Source organism: Mesoplodon mirus (genome assembly GCF_964341445.2).
Source record: "Mesoplodon mirus genome assembly, chromosome: 16".
Lineage (NCBI taxonomy): Eukaryota > Metazoa > Chordata > Mammalia > Artiodactyla > Ziphiidae > Mesoplodon > Mesoplodon mirus.
In genome coordinates, this window is record NC_138992.1 from 36209228 (window position 1) to 36224467 (window position 15240).

At 52.6% G+C, this 15240-nt stretch overlaps 1 protein-coding gene across 2 annotated transcripts; it reads right to left on the minus strand.

Moving 5' to 3' along the window:
* Positions 1-368: 368 nt before the first annotated feature.
* On the minus strand, positions 369-8087 carry OSR2 (odd-skipped related transciption factor 2). 2 transcript variants are annotated; one of them, XM_082601742.1, is made up of 4 exons: positions 7699-8087; positions 2897-3665; positions 1713-1812; positions 369-871 (listed from the first exon to the last, which is right to left on the minus strand). In XM_082601742.1, the coding sequence occupies exons 2-4, from the start codon at positions 3550-3552 to the stop codon at positions 797-799; spliced, it is 831 nt and encodes a 276-aa protein (XP_082457868.1). In that variant the 5' UTR covers positions 3553-3665; positions 7699-8087; the 3' UTR covers positions 369-796. The 2 variants fall into 2 exon arrangements, with proteins under 2 accessions (XP_082457868.1, XP_082457867.1); XM_082601741.1 differs by having other exon boundaries at positions 369-953.
* Positions 8088-15240: the final 7153 nt, after the last annotated feature.

Sequence of the window (15240 nt, forward strand, 5' to 3'; positions counted from 1 at the left end):
CCCACCTTGTGTTTTCAAATGGGTCAGCCACTGGAGTTGCCTTCTTATTAATAATGATTATTATATTGCTTTTATCTGAAGGAATAATACACAACGAATTAAAATAAACAAAAGGGGAGGAAAAACCTCATGGGTATCAATTTTAATATCTTCAAAAAGCAGAAAGACAGCACAGTTGACCAATTCCAAAATGCCACAGTATGAAAAGGGAAGAGATGAAGTTTCAGTAAGAGAACTGTGAGAAGTCTTACTTTTGAAACCTCGGGATAAAGAATGCCCTTCAATATTTAATATTTCAGAGACATGCCACTCTTCCAGAATCCAGAGGAAAAACAGAAGTCAAATAGCAAGGCACTTTTGCAGGAGTGTTGAAACAAACAAGAAAACATTTTATTTTTGAAAATACAGTCTTTAAAGATAAATTTGGTTTCCATTTTCCATACCTAGGTGCATCCAACAAGATACAAAAACAGACAAAACAAAACAACGAAACAGAGACCCACGACATTATGTACAGAGCTCTAAAATGAGCTGTGAATATCTACAAGAAACTAGCATATGCTCTTTGTGAAAGGATGTACTTGTGTGGCTTTCTACAGTTCTCAGTCCTTGGAAAGAAGAGTTAATCCCCTGGAGCTGCCGGTGTGGCTGCAGCCGGGGAAGAGCTGGGGTCAGTGAAGGGTTGGGGGTGGCCCCCCCGGGTGGGAGGCGTGGAGAGGTGTCTGGGGAGGGGAGCGGCGGCGGTGGCCCGGGACAGATCCGGGGCTTCTCTAGAAGTCCTGCCGCGGGGTGTGAGTCAGGCTGTGCCGCCGCAGATCACAGTTTCGCCTGAACACTTTGCCGCACTGCTCGCAGCTGTAGGGCTTGATGTCTGTATGGGTGAGAAGGTGAGTTTTCAGATTACTTCTCTGATTAAAGGTTCTTCCACATGTGGGGCATTTGTGTGGAGATTCCTGTTCAGATGTGAAGCAAGCAAAGGATTAATCCTTCACACCACCACGGCACCCTTCTCAATAGTTTCTGTCTTATCGGTATCACAAGGTTAACAGAACACGCGCACGACAACAAAGAGGAGACTTGCAGGAACACATCTGTGCTCCTAATCCTCCAATCACAAAAACACACGCCCAGGCACACACAGGGACCGGATTACACTGATAACCGCCGGTGGCCACTGGCGGTGGGCTTTGTGATTTCCAGCTCTTTACATTTCATCACCATGTCATAGGCAGGAAAAGGGGGAAGGAAAAACTCTAATCCTCTCTTAAGGAATGACATTCTCTCGGGTAATAAGGCTCCTCTTTGGTGGAAAATTAAACTATTCCTCAATGTTCTGAAAACTACAAATTATGAGGCCCCTGGGAGAGAGAACGTATGGGATTTCACCATGCCTCCATTATCAAAATTACCTTTATTTCCTCCCAAACACGAAAGCTTTAAATGCAGGGCACATCAGGTGAAAAAAATAATAATTCTAAAATTAGGATTTTAGAATAGTGAGAGTGGCTTGTTCTTTAAGAAAAACACATGAATGTTTTCTGTTAAATAAAATTAATTTCATGTATAAAAAAACTGGGTGCTGCTTTCTCCACCTAGAAAACTGATCTAAATAGAGCCTTTTATGAGAAAGACCCTGCCATTGAACACCTTTTCTAGAGCAAAAATGATAAAACAGAACCAGTCACTGTTTTAAAACAAGAAAACAAACTTACCTGCATATGTAAAGTTTTGTGAACAGCCAGAGTCCTAGACTGACAAAATCCTTTCCCACACTCCTGACATTTGAAGGGTTTTTCTTTGGAATGGATATACCTGAAAATCAATATAAGGTTTCACTGAAATGGCTTTAACACCACGGTGAGGAGTTTCTTTTGGCAATTACTTTAAACGAAGTCATGAGGAAAAAAAGAAAAGAAACAGGATTTCCATTATTTATGTTTTTACATCCCCCCCACCCCCCCACCCCGTGTAATTCTGTTTATGGTTAACCTCAACTAACAGACTCTTCAAAACATTCACCGGACGCCGGCTTTATCTACACTTGATCGCCCTCTCTGTCGTATTTTGGAGCTCTAAATCGTGCCGAACGAGCTCTTCTTGGCCTCTACGGTTTTCTCTGGGATTTAAACTGGTCAAATCAGAATATAAGGCAAGGCCAAGTTTAGGGGGACTAATTTTAGCGAACCCCTTAAAAGCCGCGGAGGATCGGTACAGAAGTCCTACCTTGGGGTAACAACAGCAAGTAGAGTCCAGGGAAAAGATACCCTCACCCCCACTCCTGGGAAGTTTTTACTGGATGAAAACACTTACATTATAGTATTTCTTCAATTGCCTTTGATTAATGCATAGTTGAAGATGTGGAGGGAATGTGAAGAGCTGTTTCTAAATTCAGTGATCTCAAGACCCCCGCAAATAAGTTTAAAGAAAGGTCACTGTGGCAGGCTCTCGGGCGCACCTGGGGGCGAGTCAGGGAAGGGAGGGAACCCAGTGGAGGTGGCCGAGGAGATTTCCAGAAATGGTCCTATCGCAGGCAGGACCTACACCCACCATAGAAAGGTCTTCGAGGTTTCTTGGTTCTACCTGCCCCACCCCCTAAGGTCGACCAGGTGGAAACTGGAAAACCGATCCCAGGACCAAGGCCAACCCAGCAGACTTTAACTACCTAAGGATGGGGTGGCCCTCCTGCATCCCAAACGAGAACAGGCAGCAGGGGCCCCGCTGAGGAAAAAGTTAAATTTGGAGGGTTGGCTGTGGCTGGCTGGTTGGGGGGGGGGGGCTTTGGGGGATATATTCTAGTTCAAAGGGGATTTTAGTGACGCTTGCATTGTCTGTCAGGATTCGGTATTCTGGATAAACTGTCTTTCCCTCCCCAGGCCAACCTCTTTCCCCACCTTACCTGTGATCCCGCAAATGATCTTGCCTCCGGAAAGCCTTGTGGCAGATGTCACACGTGTACGGCCTCTCATCTGTGTGGGTCCTCTCGTGGATGAGCAAGTTGTAGGATTTGGTAAAGTGTCTGCCGCAAAACTTGCAGATAAACTCTTTTTTCGTTTTGGAGGGCAACCTCCCTCGGGAGGGCTTTCTGTCCGGAGTCAATTTACTGAGGCCCGAGATGGGGCTACCCAGCCCCGGGCTCAGCTTGGTCAGGTCTCCTATCTTAGGGGGATCCTCTTGCGTAGCGGCCACGGCCAAGTTGGCAAAGTCAAAACGGGGCCGGTCCTTGTGCAGGGCTGGGAGGACATGGGCAATGGCTCCCTGCTTGGGGTGGAAGAGGTGGGTGGTAAAGGGCAGAGCCGGGAAGGGGAAGCGCGCGTCCACGAGGCCCTGCGCCGCCGCCATCTCGGTGATGGTGGAGCGGGTGATCTCGTGCACGTTGGGGTACCCCAGTGTCCAGTGGTTCATGTGCATGGTCTGCACGGCGCTGAGACCGTACAGGCCCTGCAGGTGGTCCACCGCGGCGGGGAAGGTGTTCACGGCCTGCAGGAAGGAGTAATTGGTGAGCTGCAGCGATGGGTGGAGCGGGATGGGCGCTGGCAGGGCCTTGCTCCCCATTTTCCGGGGTGCTGAGGGGCGGAGGTAGCCACCCTTTTTTTCCAGGACTCAGAGGCGGGTGGGCGTGGGGCTTCGGCGAAAACCCAGGAGGACAACGGCACGCAGAGAAAACCCTAAAAATGGCCGGGGGAGAGAGAGAAAGTCGTGACTATTATCCAAGCCTGCTCCGCGTCTGTCCCTTGGCGCCGCGTGGGTTACAACACCTTCCTTCTAAGTCCTCCTCCCTACCCACTCCGAGATCCCCAAACCGAGTGGTGAGGGAACCTCGGAGAGCCTGCCCGGCGGGCGAGTCGACACCAAGCTCGAGCTCAGCCCCCGGGGCCAGGGTGTCAGGCGGGGCAAACGTGGTCCCCGGCGGCGAGCGGGTCGCCCGTGGGAAAATCGGATGCCAGGCACGCACTGATTCGAGGAGCCGAACGCCCGGGCCGGAGAGAAAGAAAGGTGGGCAGGGGCTCCAGCAGAGGCGGCACCCAGTCCAACCCACCCACCCCTACCCGATCGGGCGAAGCTTGGCCATCCGTGACACCCCGCTGTGCCAACGCCCACAGGCCCGGGCTGAGCCTCTTGCCGCCGTGCCTCCAAGCTCCCCGGGGAACGTTGGGTTGTGGGTCTGACCCGGGCGTGAGGGCCTGGCTCAGCCGGGCGGCTCCTAGCGCTGCGCCCCGAGCCCGCTGACCCACCCCGCGACCGCCGTTCACCCGGACCGCGCCTGGTGTGGTGGAGCGCAGCCGGGGGCGCTTTGCGCTCCTGGGGCTGCGGGTCCCTCGAGGGGCCCGCCTCGCCCGGCGCTGACCTCAGAGGTTTTCTTTTTCCTTCCTCTGCCTCTGTCCCATTTATCAGCGGTGACGGGCCACGGGAAAGAAAAGTGACACCTCGGAGGCCGGTGAGGCCTAGAATCACCCCTTCCAGCTTCCCAGGGGCCGTCTCCTCCCCCCCCCCACCTAGATCCCTTCCAGATGGTTCAGGCTCAGTGGGGTGTTGCGGGGGTGGAGAAAGTCCCCGATCCAGGACCGAGCGCCAAGCTCTCGGGAGGCCCGGGCGCTTCTCGACCTGGCATCAGGAGAGACTCCTACACTGGCCAGGCCCCAGGAAAAGAGACGAGAGGAGAGGCGAGAGTGTTCCCCGGGGAGGAAAAGGGAAGGCGCAGCAGGGGAGCCACAGCAGATCGGGTATGGTGCGCCTCTGCCTGCCTGGAGGAAGCTTGCTTGTCGGCCTGGAGTTGAGTGCGACGTTGCTCCTGCCACCGGGAAGCCGGCCTGGGTCTGCGGCCTGGGCCTAAGCAGGGCGCACGCACATGCCTGTCTCTGAACACCCAGTGCCGACACAGAGGTCTGCTTTCAGACCCAGTTTCCCGGGGCACCTCATCTGCTTTCAGGGTAGGCCCACCTTCTCCCACTACCAGCCCCTTTTCAGCAGAGAGTTCTGCCAGCTCTGCGGCCTGGGCCTTGCCTCTGAAGGTGGCTCCCCAGGGGCTGGGACTCCCAGTTAAGTGCTTTCCCTAGAGAGGGGCAGGCGGGCCTATCTGAGCCATCAACTTTTATGCCTGGCTTTTGAACCCAGCAGGAAGATGGGAGAGTTTGTCCAGACTTCCTTGCCACTAGCCCTTTCTGCGCCTGAAATGCTCTTCTCTAGCATGTTGTGAAGTCTTGCCTGTGGCTCTATCTGGGGGCAGGCTTAGAGGGCTGCGCTAATGACACAGCGCTCTGGCCAGGCAGAATCCGGCCGCCTCCGCGAGGCCCACACCTTCCCTCCCTCCTCCCCTGTTTGGAACGGCGTGGAGACAGGGATTTATTAATGAACCGCTTCTGCCCAGTGGTATGTGGTCTGGGAGTTGAGGCCGGGAGTTAATGAGAGGTGTGTAACAGTCAGAGGGTCTCAGTCAGACCGTTCAACCGAAACTGTAAACCTCCATTAGTAATAAACTTTCCCACCACAAATCACAATTCATTTTTGTTCAGTGGCAACCCTCAAGCCCTCTCCTAGAGAGGTAGAAAAAAAAAGATTCTACAAACATCCCTGGTAATCTATTTGTTTCCTCTTCCATTAAAAGTCATAAGTTATACCTTGATTTCCTTCTTTTTGCATAGGAGGATTTTCTAGAGATTCAAAATATTATTTTTCCCCTAGTATTAAAAAGTGGCCTCCCCACATAGGAAACCGAAATTATTATTTGGGTGTTTTCCCAGGCTGGATTTCTTAGAAATAAATACAGGAGGCAAAGTGCAATTCCCACCACGTTCTCCGTGTATGTACGTGCATGTGTGTGGGGTGTGTTATCGATTGAAAGAATATCATGGCCTGTGATTTTGATTCCAAATGCGCAAAGTGAACTCTGCCATAAAGGTTATACGTTAATTCTGCCAGCAGAAACTTGAGTGCCATCTTCCCTCCCTTTTCACCAAATGGTTTATAACCCAAAATTAATGCCTCTTTTATAATTCAGCTTCATGGTGGCACAAAAGTGCTATTTCACAGTGTGTATTCATTTTAATTTGCAGGACAAATAGTTTCTTCATAGAAGAAGAGCAATCCTTCACAAACAGAGCAACCCTAAATATCCAGTAAACATTTTTGCCATAAAGAATTAGGGAGTTTAGATTTCCACTTTCCTGCTGAGTAGCTGGAAATGTATGTCAAAAGATATTTTAAGTCAATGCAGAGATCTAAAGTACTTTCGTTTTGTCTAGAGCTGAGCATGTAGTTCTCACACTCAGTTTCAGGCAATAACAGCCATCATCTGTTGTCACTTCTACAACATCCCGTTTCAGATTATTGGTTACTTTTAATTTTGCAAGGAAGGAAACTTAAAGCAACGAAAAGACATAAATATTTCCGTGGAACTGAGACTAGTTTTCTTTCATCAGCCTTCTTCCCAGGAATTTCCAGACATGTACAGAAGTTTTGTAAAATTTAGTTCACTGGCTGTCAACAAGTGAGAGGTGTACGTACTAATTTCAGTTCAGTGAAGCTTTCAAAACACTGGAGAAAAAAAGAGTGGTAATTTGATAAGGAGGCTCGCTCTTTGGTAATGTGTTATTACACTTTGTTATCTAAAAATCGTATACAGTCAGGGGTCATCTGCTAACACCTGTGGGTTGGTGTCTGAGAAAAGTGACTGATGGACCCATAGGCTCGCTGAATTTCAGCCCAAGCCGCAATAAAATTTTACATTAATCAGGAGCTATACTCCAAGTAGATCTAAGGAGATCATTTTTAAAAAAAATAAATAAAATTAAAATGGCCAGATTGGATCAGGTGAACAGAGAGAAAGGGCCGTGAAGTTCCTAACCCCTTCGCTGCGCCTCTGCCTTCCCAAGGAGTTAATTAAATTAAGATGCCTTCCGCATAATCTGGGTTGTGTTTCTCTCTGCTCCCTCGCTCCCCCTGCATGAGTAATTTTCTTGTTCTGCTCAGGACTGCAGTTTGTTTAGCAGAGAAAGTAGCTGTCTGCGCCTTTTCGCTCCGGGAAACTCCAGCCCTCTTTTGTTCCCTGCTAACAGGTAGGGAGACAGAGCCAGCGCACCCTCCACAAGCACCTTTTTCTCCCTCCTCACCGTACAAACACAACTCCTTGCTCTGTTGCTACTTCTCGGGAATCCGAGTGTTTAAACCCCAGGGGGATTTGCCTTCTGCCCCCTCCTCCAGGACTAGGGAATGGGAGGAAAATCAAAAGGCCAGCACAAGGTTGAAGAATTATCTAGGACTGAACTATCACTTTCCTCTTGAAACGCGCTGGCTCGGCAGGCACTGTGTGTCGCGGCCCGTCCGCTCTGCCGCGGCTGCCCCGGGACGGGTGGACCAGGAATACTATGGCAGAGTGGGAAAGAACATGAGATTGTGGGGTTTTATCTCAACGTACGTAGATCAGCTTTTAGAAGAAGCTTTGCTGAGTGCTTAGATTAAATGTCGCAAAACAAAACTAAAAACAGTACGTGAAAGCGTGTGTCGTTGCGTGTTAGCTGGGAGTGGCGTGCCTGGGATCCGATAAAGTGAAAAATACAATGCCCCGGGAGCGCGTCCGTATGATTTCTTTTCACAATTTCTGAACTTGTGGCACGCCGGACCGAGAATCCGAGCGCCCCCTGCACCCCCTGCAGCCTGCCTTCCTTAGGGTGGCTGCAGCCCCTTCCCAGAGCGGACACTCACCTCCCCCAGAAACGTCCGCCTGGGCAGCGTCACTCAGACCTGGTCCAGGCAGTGAGGCGCACAGCTTGGAAAGGTCATTGGGTCCACGCCGGACAAACTTCTTTTTCCGCGCGGAGTCCCGGGAGCCGCGGACATGATCTGGAGGACGACGAGCAGCCAAAACGAGAGCGGATCCTCGCCTTCGTCCGAGTCAGTGGTCGTAGAATGTGTAAAGACCCAGGGTGGTTGGAGCCCGCGCTCAGCGCTCGCCCGGAACCTCGCGCCTCCGCGAGCCTCTCGCCGCGGACTCGGGGTAAGGTCTGAGCCTGCAGCCTCGCAGGGCCATCACCCTCCAACAGCGAGCACGCCGAGCTCCGTCCCCGCCCGCGTCCCTCCCCAGGCTGCTCGCGGCCCGGAGACCCGGGCTTTAGTAGCGGCCCCGCCTCCCCTTCGGGCGGGCGTCCCGCAGCCGCGCTGGGCCCCCAGCGCCCAGGCTCCGCCTCCGCGCCCGGCGCCCGCTAATGGTCCACTCTGTTTACTTGTGTTTGGATAGCAACTGAGTCTTAAAGGCACAGGTTTGCTCGAGGTTTCCCTGTTACAGAGGCAGCGCCAAGGTGACTCAGTTCAAAACTCACACACAAACACAACGTCCACCCCCTTCCTTCTCGGTGCCACTTTTCCTTATAATGTTAGAAACTGAACAACTGGCTTTCTGCCTCCCGAAGACCCCGCAGAGAAACTCAAAGGGCATTTTGTAGTTTTACTTGGCGCGCTCGCCCCGTTAATTTCCACATCTTAACACGTTTAACATAACTATCTTATTCGTAGGTAAAATCAATCACTTTTAGATTGTATTCTCCAGCATATATCACCCTTCCTCCAATTTTAAATAATTTTGTACATACTTTTGGTCAGTTATGACTGTATCTGTAGTCTGCTTTCGCCTGCTGTTTTCAAAACGAAGTTTGTTTATAGAGGTGACAATTGACTAATTTCGTAATTACTGCAAAGACATATGTGGGATATCCCAGGAGAAATTTCTTCCAAAAGTTAAGCTTTAATCAGCCAATGTACATTTCATAAACAGTTAACCAACTTGGTTAAAGGGGTGGGCATCTGCAACCCATTGGCAAACAATAAAGAATCCATCTGGAATGGGTGAAGAGCAGTCATTTAAAATATTTAGAAAAATACTATGCTAGCTTCTCAAACGTGTACATCTTCATTCCCAGCAAAAAACAGAGTTCATTGTTCAGTTGCCAGGAAACGTAATCGAATTTGAAGTGTAGTGATACATTTTTCAGGTTCTTCTAAAGATTTGGTCCTCTGTGAGTGTAATTGCAGGATGCACTTCAGCTACTCTGGAAGTAGGGTGACCGAGTGACAGAAAGGGGATGACATACTCTCATTTTAAACAGCCTCTTTCCAGATGAGATCTGCGTGAGCAGCACTGAGCAAAACGCCCTTCGTCCCAGACGAGTTCGCCAGAGGCGATTTACATTAGCCCCCTGCAAGTCCGCACTTTGAGGGGCGCAGATCTTCAAGCCAAGAGGCTGTACAATTCAAAGGTGTTCTGCCAAAATGTGGTTTTGGATGTGCCGCCCCAAAAGACAACTAAAATAATCTCAGTCGTGCGGGGAAGTGGACAAATACAAGCAGAAGACTAAAACCTGTCAAAAGGTCAAGCTATGATTGGGAAGCCAGGCAGAAGCTACGGGATATTATTATTAGGATAAAATCCCTTCCATTTTATTTATGCAGAGGTAAGTAGAATTTCTCGTTCCTTCGGTAAAACATAATTCAGAGATAGCAGATCTTTTCTTTTCTTTTCTTTCCAATTTCAAATTTGCAAAGGTTAAAAAGTGAGCTTGGAATGAAGACCCGAGTGTTTAATATCCTTCAGCATTGAACTGCTTCAAAGTAGACTTGACAAACAGCGTGGAAGTAGCGGAATGCCTGAGTTCAGGACGTTTTTTAAAAAAACGTTTTCCCTAATGGATTCTATAGGGGTGCTTTCATTTTAGCGCTCAGTCCTGAGCCCCAGCTACGGGGATGCCTGCGGTCCCCTCTCTCTAACCGCCTCATTCCTTCCGCAGCTTTTCTCAATTTGGAAGATTTGGAGGGAACTTTCTCTTCTTTCAGACCCCCAGGACACAACTCCCGGGGTGGTGACCTGAAGAGTGTTCCTACGCTTCATATTTCCTTTTCTGCAAGTGGAGGAAACTCCCAGCGGTGGGTTTCACACCTTCCCACCTTGTGTGTGTGTGTGTGTGTGTGTGTGTGTGTGTGTGTGTGGTGTTGTGTGCGGAACCGCCTGCTCTTCCCGAGGGTGAACATAATTTCCAACCATTCACAAGCTGCGCCCTCTTTCCGCAAACCTCCTTAGCCCGGGTTTTTCCATAAACGTGTTTACCTCGCCCACCCCAGCCTCCGAAGTTCCACAGTGGAGTCTGGGCCACGTCGGCCCAAGCGCTGCAGCCGCTTGAAAGGTAGGGAAGCTTCGGCGAGCTCCGGGCTTTGGGAGAAGCCTCGAGGTGCGGCAGCGCCTCGGCAGCCTCCAGGCCCGGCCACCGCAACGGGCAGGTGCGCGCCCCACGCGGAGAGCAAGCTGGAGGCTGGTCGCGGAGCCGCACCCTTCTCAGGGCTTTCCCGGGCCACCTCTGAGGCCACTCGGGCCGGCCCTTGAGTTGCTCCACGCTCAGCCCGAAGCAAGCCCCCTGCCCCCGCCGGCGTCTAGAGAGCACGCTCTTTGGGGCCCACCCAGGAGCAGCCTCCTCGGCCGGACTCCCCGGGCGACAACGCCTAGCAAGGAAGATGGGCCCGCGGCGAGTTGTGGGTCCGGGTGCGCAGAGCCGTAAGTCCTGGAGCCTACAGAGCGGCCCAGCCGCGCCCTGGGGGGCTGAGTCCCTGCACCGCCGTCCCACTCCCCCTGCGCCCTCCAGGAGCAGCGCTGCGGTTCACGCCGACGTTTCCGCCGACTGGTCATCTGCTGTTCTCGCGGCTCTGGGCTTGCGACACCAAGGACGCTTCCAGGGAAATGGCTAACAGACTGTCGAGGGGAGCGCGAGCAGTTGCAGCCCAAACCCGAACCTCCCCTGGAGGACCGGACGCAGGACGGGGAGAGGACAACGGAGGAATGGGAGGAGGAGGGGGCTCGGCAGCGTGGGCCCCTTCCCCCCTACCTCCCACCCCCACCCGCCTCACCGGCCCACCCAGGAGGCTCTGCCAGATAAGCCACGAACAGGTGTCAGACACACACTTCCCTGAGGTTGACTCCGAGCCTCTACCAGTCTGAACCGCGCGCTGCGGACATCCTAAAGACGTTTGCCCTTTATGTCACAAGTTATGGACACACCACCTTTTAACAGGGATCTCAGCTGCCATTGCCTGTGAGGACTGAGGACTCGCCTCCCTTCTCTCCAGCCTTCCCTGCCTCTCCAGGGCGGGGACCTTTTTGCATTTGAACTTCCCACACAGTTTGCCGCTTTTCGCCGGAGCCCGGAGGAACTGAGAGCCCAGCTCTTCTCTGGGCATGTGCACTCCCGCCCCAAAGTAGTGAGGAGGGCCGCGCAAACCTAGAGGAGGGTCGCGGGCACTGGGCTCAGAACTGAGGATGTGGAGGCAGGAGACTAAGAATTTTGTCTTTTAAAAAGTAGGTTCGGGACAGAGCTCTACAAAGGGCTGGGGTGGGAGAGCGCGGCAGCAGGCGGGAGCTCCGCGGCCCGCGGGAAGAGCCGCAGCGCCCCCTGGAGGCACAGCCCGAGCACTACGTGGCGCGGGCGCCGGGGATAGTCACTCAGGCGGCTAGCTCCCGAGGTGACTGTCCGGCTGCCAGAGACTCTCCCGATCGCTGGGTTCCTTTCACCTCGTCCTGGGCTCCTTGGCCGCGGTGGCAGAGTCGTGTGCGCGACACGGGTGCTGGAGAGAGGGCCTGGCTTGCTGTCAGGGCCAGTAAGCCGCTCCAACCCCACCGTTGGGGCCTTTGTGAGCATCCCGCGCGTTGGCCTCCCAGCGACTCCCCTCCTGGCCGGTTTTTCCGAGACGGATCTTCGGACTCACGACGACGCCCAGGGCGGCTCTGACTTTCGCAGGGCAAGGGAAAGACACTAGTTCTGACCGCCGCTCAGGGAGTTCGCGGCGGTCCGGTGATCAGCTCAGATTCTAGAAGATTCCAAGGCCGCGGATGTTGTCCCTGCGGGAGAGGCAAGAGAGGTGTCTCAGGGACCCCATTTGGAAAGACTCTCCCACTCCCCACGACTTACCCCTCATCTCACCCAGGTTTTGAAGCCCTATCGGGAATGGATCCCTGGGCGGGCTGTGCTCTCCTTAGGCCTGAGAGAGGGAAGATGCGCGTCGCGAGGCGCGCCAAGAGCGCGGGAGCCTTCCGGGGTCTGGGGGCCCGAGGACCACCCGCCACCTCCAGCCGTCCCCTCCCCGGCCCAGCCACCTCCGGGGTCGGGCTGGGCGAGACAGCCTCAGGGGCCCGAGGCCGGCCGAGCCTCTTGGGCTCTTCCCTAGGGGCGGAGGGGGGGGCAGGAGGGCGTGTGGAGCCCAAAGGCGCCCACCTGGTGCCCGCGCCCCTCGCTCAGCTTCGTTCCGCCGGAGGCCTCGGCGGGCGCCCTTCCACCCACCAGCTTGCGCTGCACCGAGTCACAGGGAAAGAGAAGCCACCTGTGGAGGCTGAAGACCGGGTCGGAGGGTTAGCTTCGTGGCCAAAGCCAGGGTGGGCACGCCTGGGGGCAGCCCCTGCCGTGAGCCCGGATCCCGTCCGAGTTTGGCTTTCCCGGGGGAGGTCGTCGGCCGCCGCCGCAGCAAGGCCCACACGAGGCCGCCCGGCGGTCCGTCAGCCCCTCGCGAGCAGGAGAGCGGCCCTGCGCCTTCACCCGCCCGGAGTCCCGAGAGGTCTCGGGGCGGCAGGCGGCGGCAGCGGCGGGCGGGCTCCGGCACGTGCTGGGCGAGGGCTCCCAGGGTGCCCGGGGGCACGACTCGCTTTCGCCTTCAGTGCCCCAGGGAAGCAGATCTACCGCTGTTGGCCTCGCCAGAGAGAGCCAAGTCACTCCCTATGCTCCCGCGTCAAAGGACAGCTTCCAGCTCACGGTGCGCTTCGAACGGAGCCCACTGGTGTCCATGACTAGGAAGACCGGGTTTACGAGAGGTTTCCGCTGCCGAGGACAAGACCCAGGCTCCTCCCAGGAGGAGAGCCCGGCGGATGGTGCTCCTTTGGGGCAGTTCCACCTAGGCAGCGTGGGACTGGCCCAGCCCTCGCGCTGCGCCAAGAGCATCCTCAGAAAAGACTGCAAACCTATTTTTAGTTGGTTTTCGCTTAAAACAAAACAAAACAAAAAACTACGTGCGAACTCTTAACCATTGGGAAAATTCTAACGAAAATCTTGATTTCCAGTGAGCTCCTTTTCCCACGCGGCAGTGAGCTGGCTGGAGCCGAGCAGCTCTGCTCTCTGTTGTCTGCGGTGTGTTTTTAAAATGCCGGGCCTTGGATTGCCTTGGAGTTTCCATTTCTAGATGCAGAGGTCGTTTCTCTGGGACTGTGGAATCGGTCCAGAGTTACCGTCGTCAGGTGTGGTCCGGCAGCATCAGCAACTTCTGGAACCTGTTAGAAATGCAGATTCTCTGGTCCCATCTACTGGGTCAGACACTCTAGGAGTGGGGCCCGGCGATCTGTGTTTGAACAAGCCCTCCAGGTGATTCGGATGCACGCTAAAGTTTGAGAACCACTGACCTAGATCAAATTGACTTTTGGGGGGCAATCGCCTGTGTGCGTGATTAGTCTTTCCGGCTCTCTCCCTCCCTTATTCCCTCCTTCCCTTCCTTCCTTTCTCTCCACAGAATGCCCGTGTAAATGTCTGGCCTAGGGCGGCTAATTCACTCATTCACTCATTCATTCATTCCCTCATTCATCTGACTTTTTCGGAGGCACCTCCCGAGTCCTTGGAGACAGTGCTGAGATAATGCCCAGATGCATGCAGGAGAGCAAGGAAGAGAAAGCGGTACGGATGCCTTCCCCTTTCATGGTCAGTTTTTTTTGTTGCTATTATTATAATCTAATACTAGATTTAATGTGATTTCAGGGAATATCCCTGTTAGGACCAAACAGGAGCAACGCACCCCATTTTAAAGTTTCTGACCGTGACTGCCTTCTTCGCCCAGGTTGATGTTATTCTTTTCCTGTTTTCGTCACGTGCTAGGGACTCTGTGTCTACTCAATACACTTCCACACACACCTTGACATACACGGCCCGCACCTTACCTGCCCTCCCTGCACTGAGTCAGAGTGCTCCGTGCCTGGGGTGTGGGAGTGTCACAATCGGTGGGCGGGAACGTGTTTGGACCCGGGCTCAAAGTCTCTGAGCCCTTGGATTTCCCTGAGGCTGCGTAGGGAGATCTTCGGACACCTGAAACTGACACACACGTTTGCTCACGGCCTCTGCTGCGCGCTGGCTCCCATCTTGCATCCAGCTGTCCGGAACTGACCAGGTTCCCGAGGTCAGGTGTACCCGGACATTAACGTCGTGATCCTCAACCTGCGGATTTGTCACGTTAGGATTGGGTCAAATCCCCTTAACTGTCACTTGGTTGTACAAAATCTGTTGTTCCCCCTCACAGAGTGAAAACTCCGAATGAAGCCTCGCACTTTCTAGTTTTCTTATACCAAATCAATCTCCCTTAAGCTTTCACTTTGCACTTTCTCTTTAGAACCTTGACTTGAACTTCTGTCCCCAGCCAGGCAAAGAGCTGCCTCCACTGGACCATTTGCTTCCCACCGAGATTTTCTCATTATAGGACAGTGAGAACAGTGGAAAGCGCTGCCTCTTAAGCAGTGGCGAGATGCTTAAATATTGGGACTAACTGGAAGACTCTTGTCGTCTGTTTTCAGTCAAAAGAAAAGTTTCATTTTAGTGTGCCACTGCAGGGAAGCCACCGAAAATGCACGCAAACAAAAATGAATTTTCATATTACCCTAGTCATAAATTGTCTATAAGTACTCAGCTCCACTTTGATAAAGAGTTGCCATTTTAGTATGACCTTTTCTTATGGGGATTTTCAAAATATAAAATGTATAATGGTCAGGAACATGATAATCTCTTTACAACCTGTGATCATATTTCTTAACAGGATTTTGCTTTCCAGTGCAGATGGTTTGACATAGTAACATTCAAAGCAGCCAGCACTTAAGAAATGCCAAGGCCAGTATTTGAATGCAGATACAAGTTTTAACAAAGGAAAATGTATATCCCTGTAGCTGTTTGCCTGTGAATATTCCCCAGAAGATTAATACACTATTCTTGAATCTAAGCCAAGTCATCAAACGCTCTAAAAAGTCTGTGAGGTGCCAATTCATAAGGCACATAGAATTCCTTGTCACCAAATATTTTTGAGTGTCTACTATGTACCAGGTACTAGACAACTGTGTTATTGTTTGAGACCCTGAACTTTCATCCTGACTTGGGGTGGGGCCAAGGGCAAGGAAGGTGGGATTTTAAAGTTGGTTTCCTCTGGTTTTGTTAAATTGTTAAAGTATTTGTACTTAATAGCAATCTTTAAAAC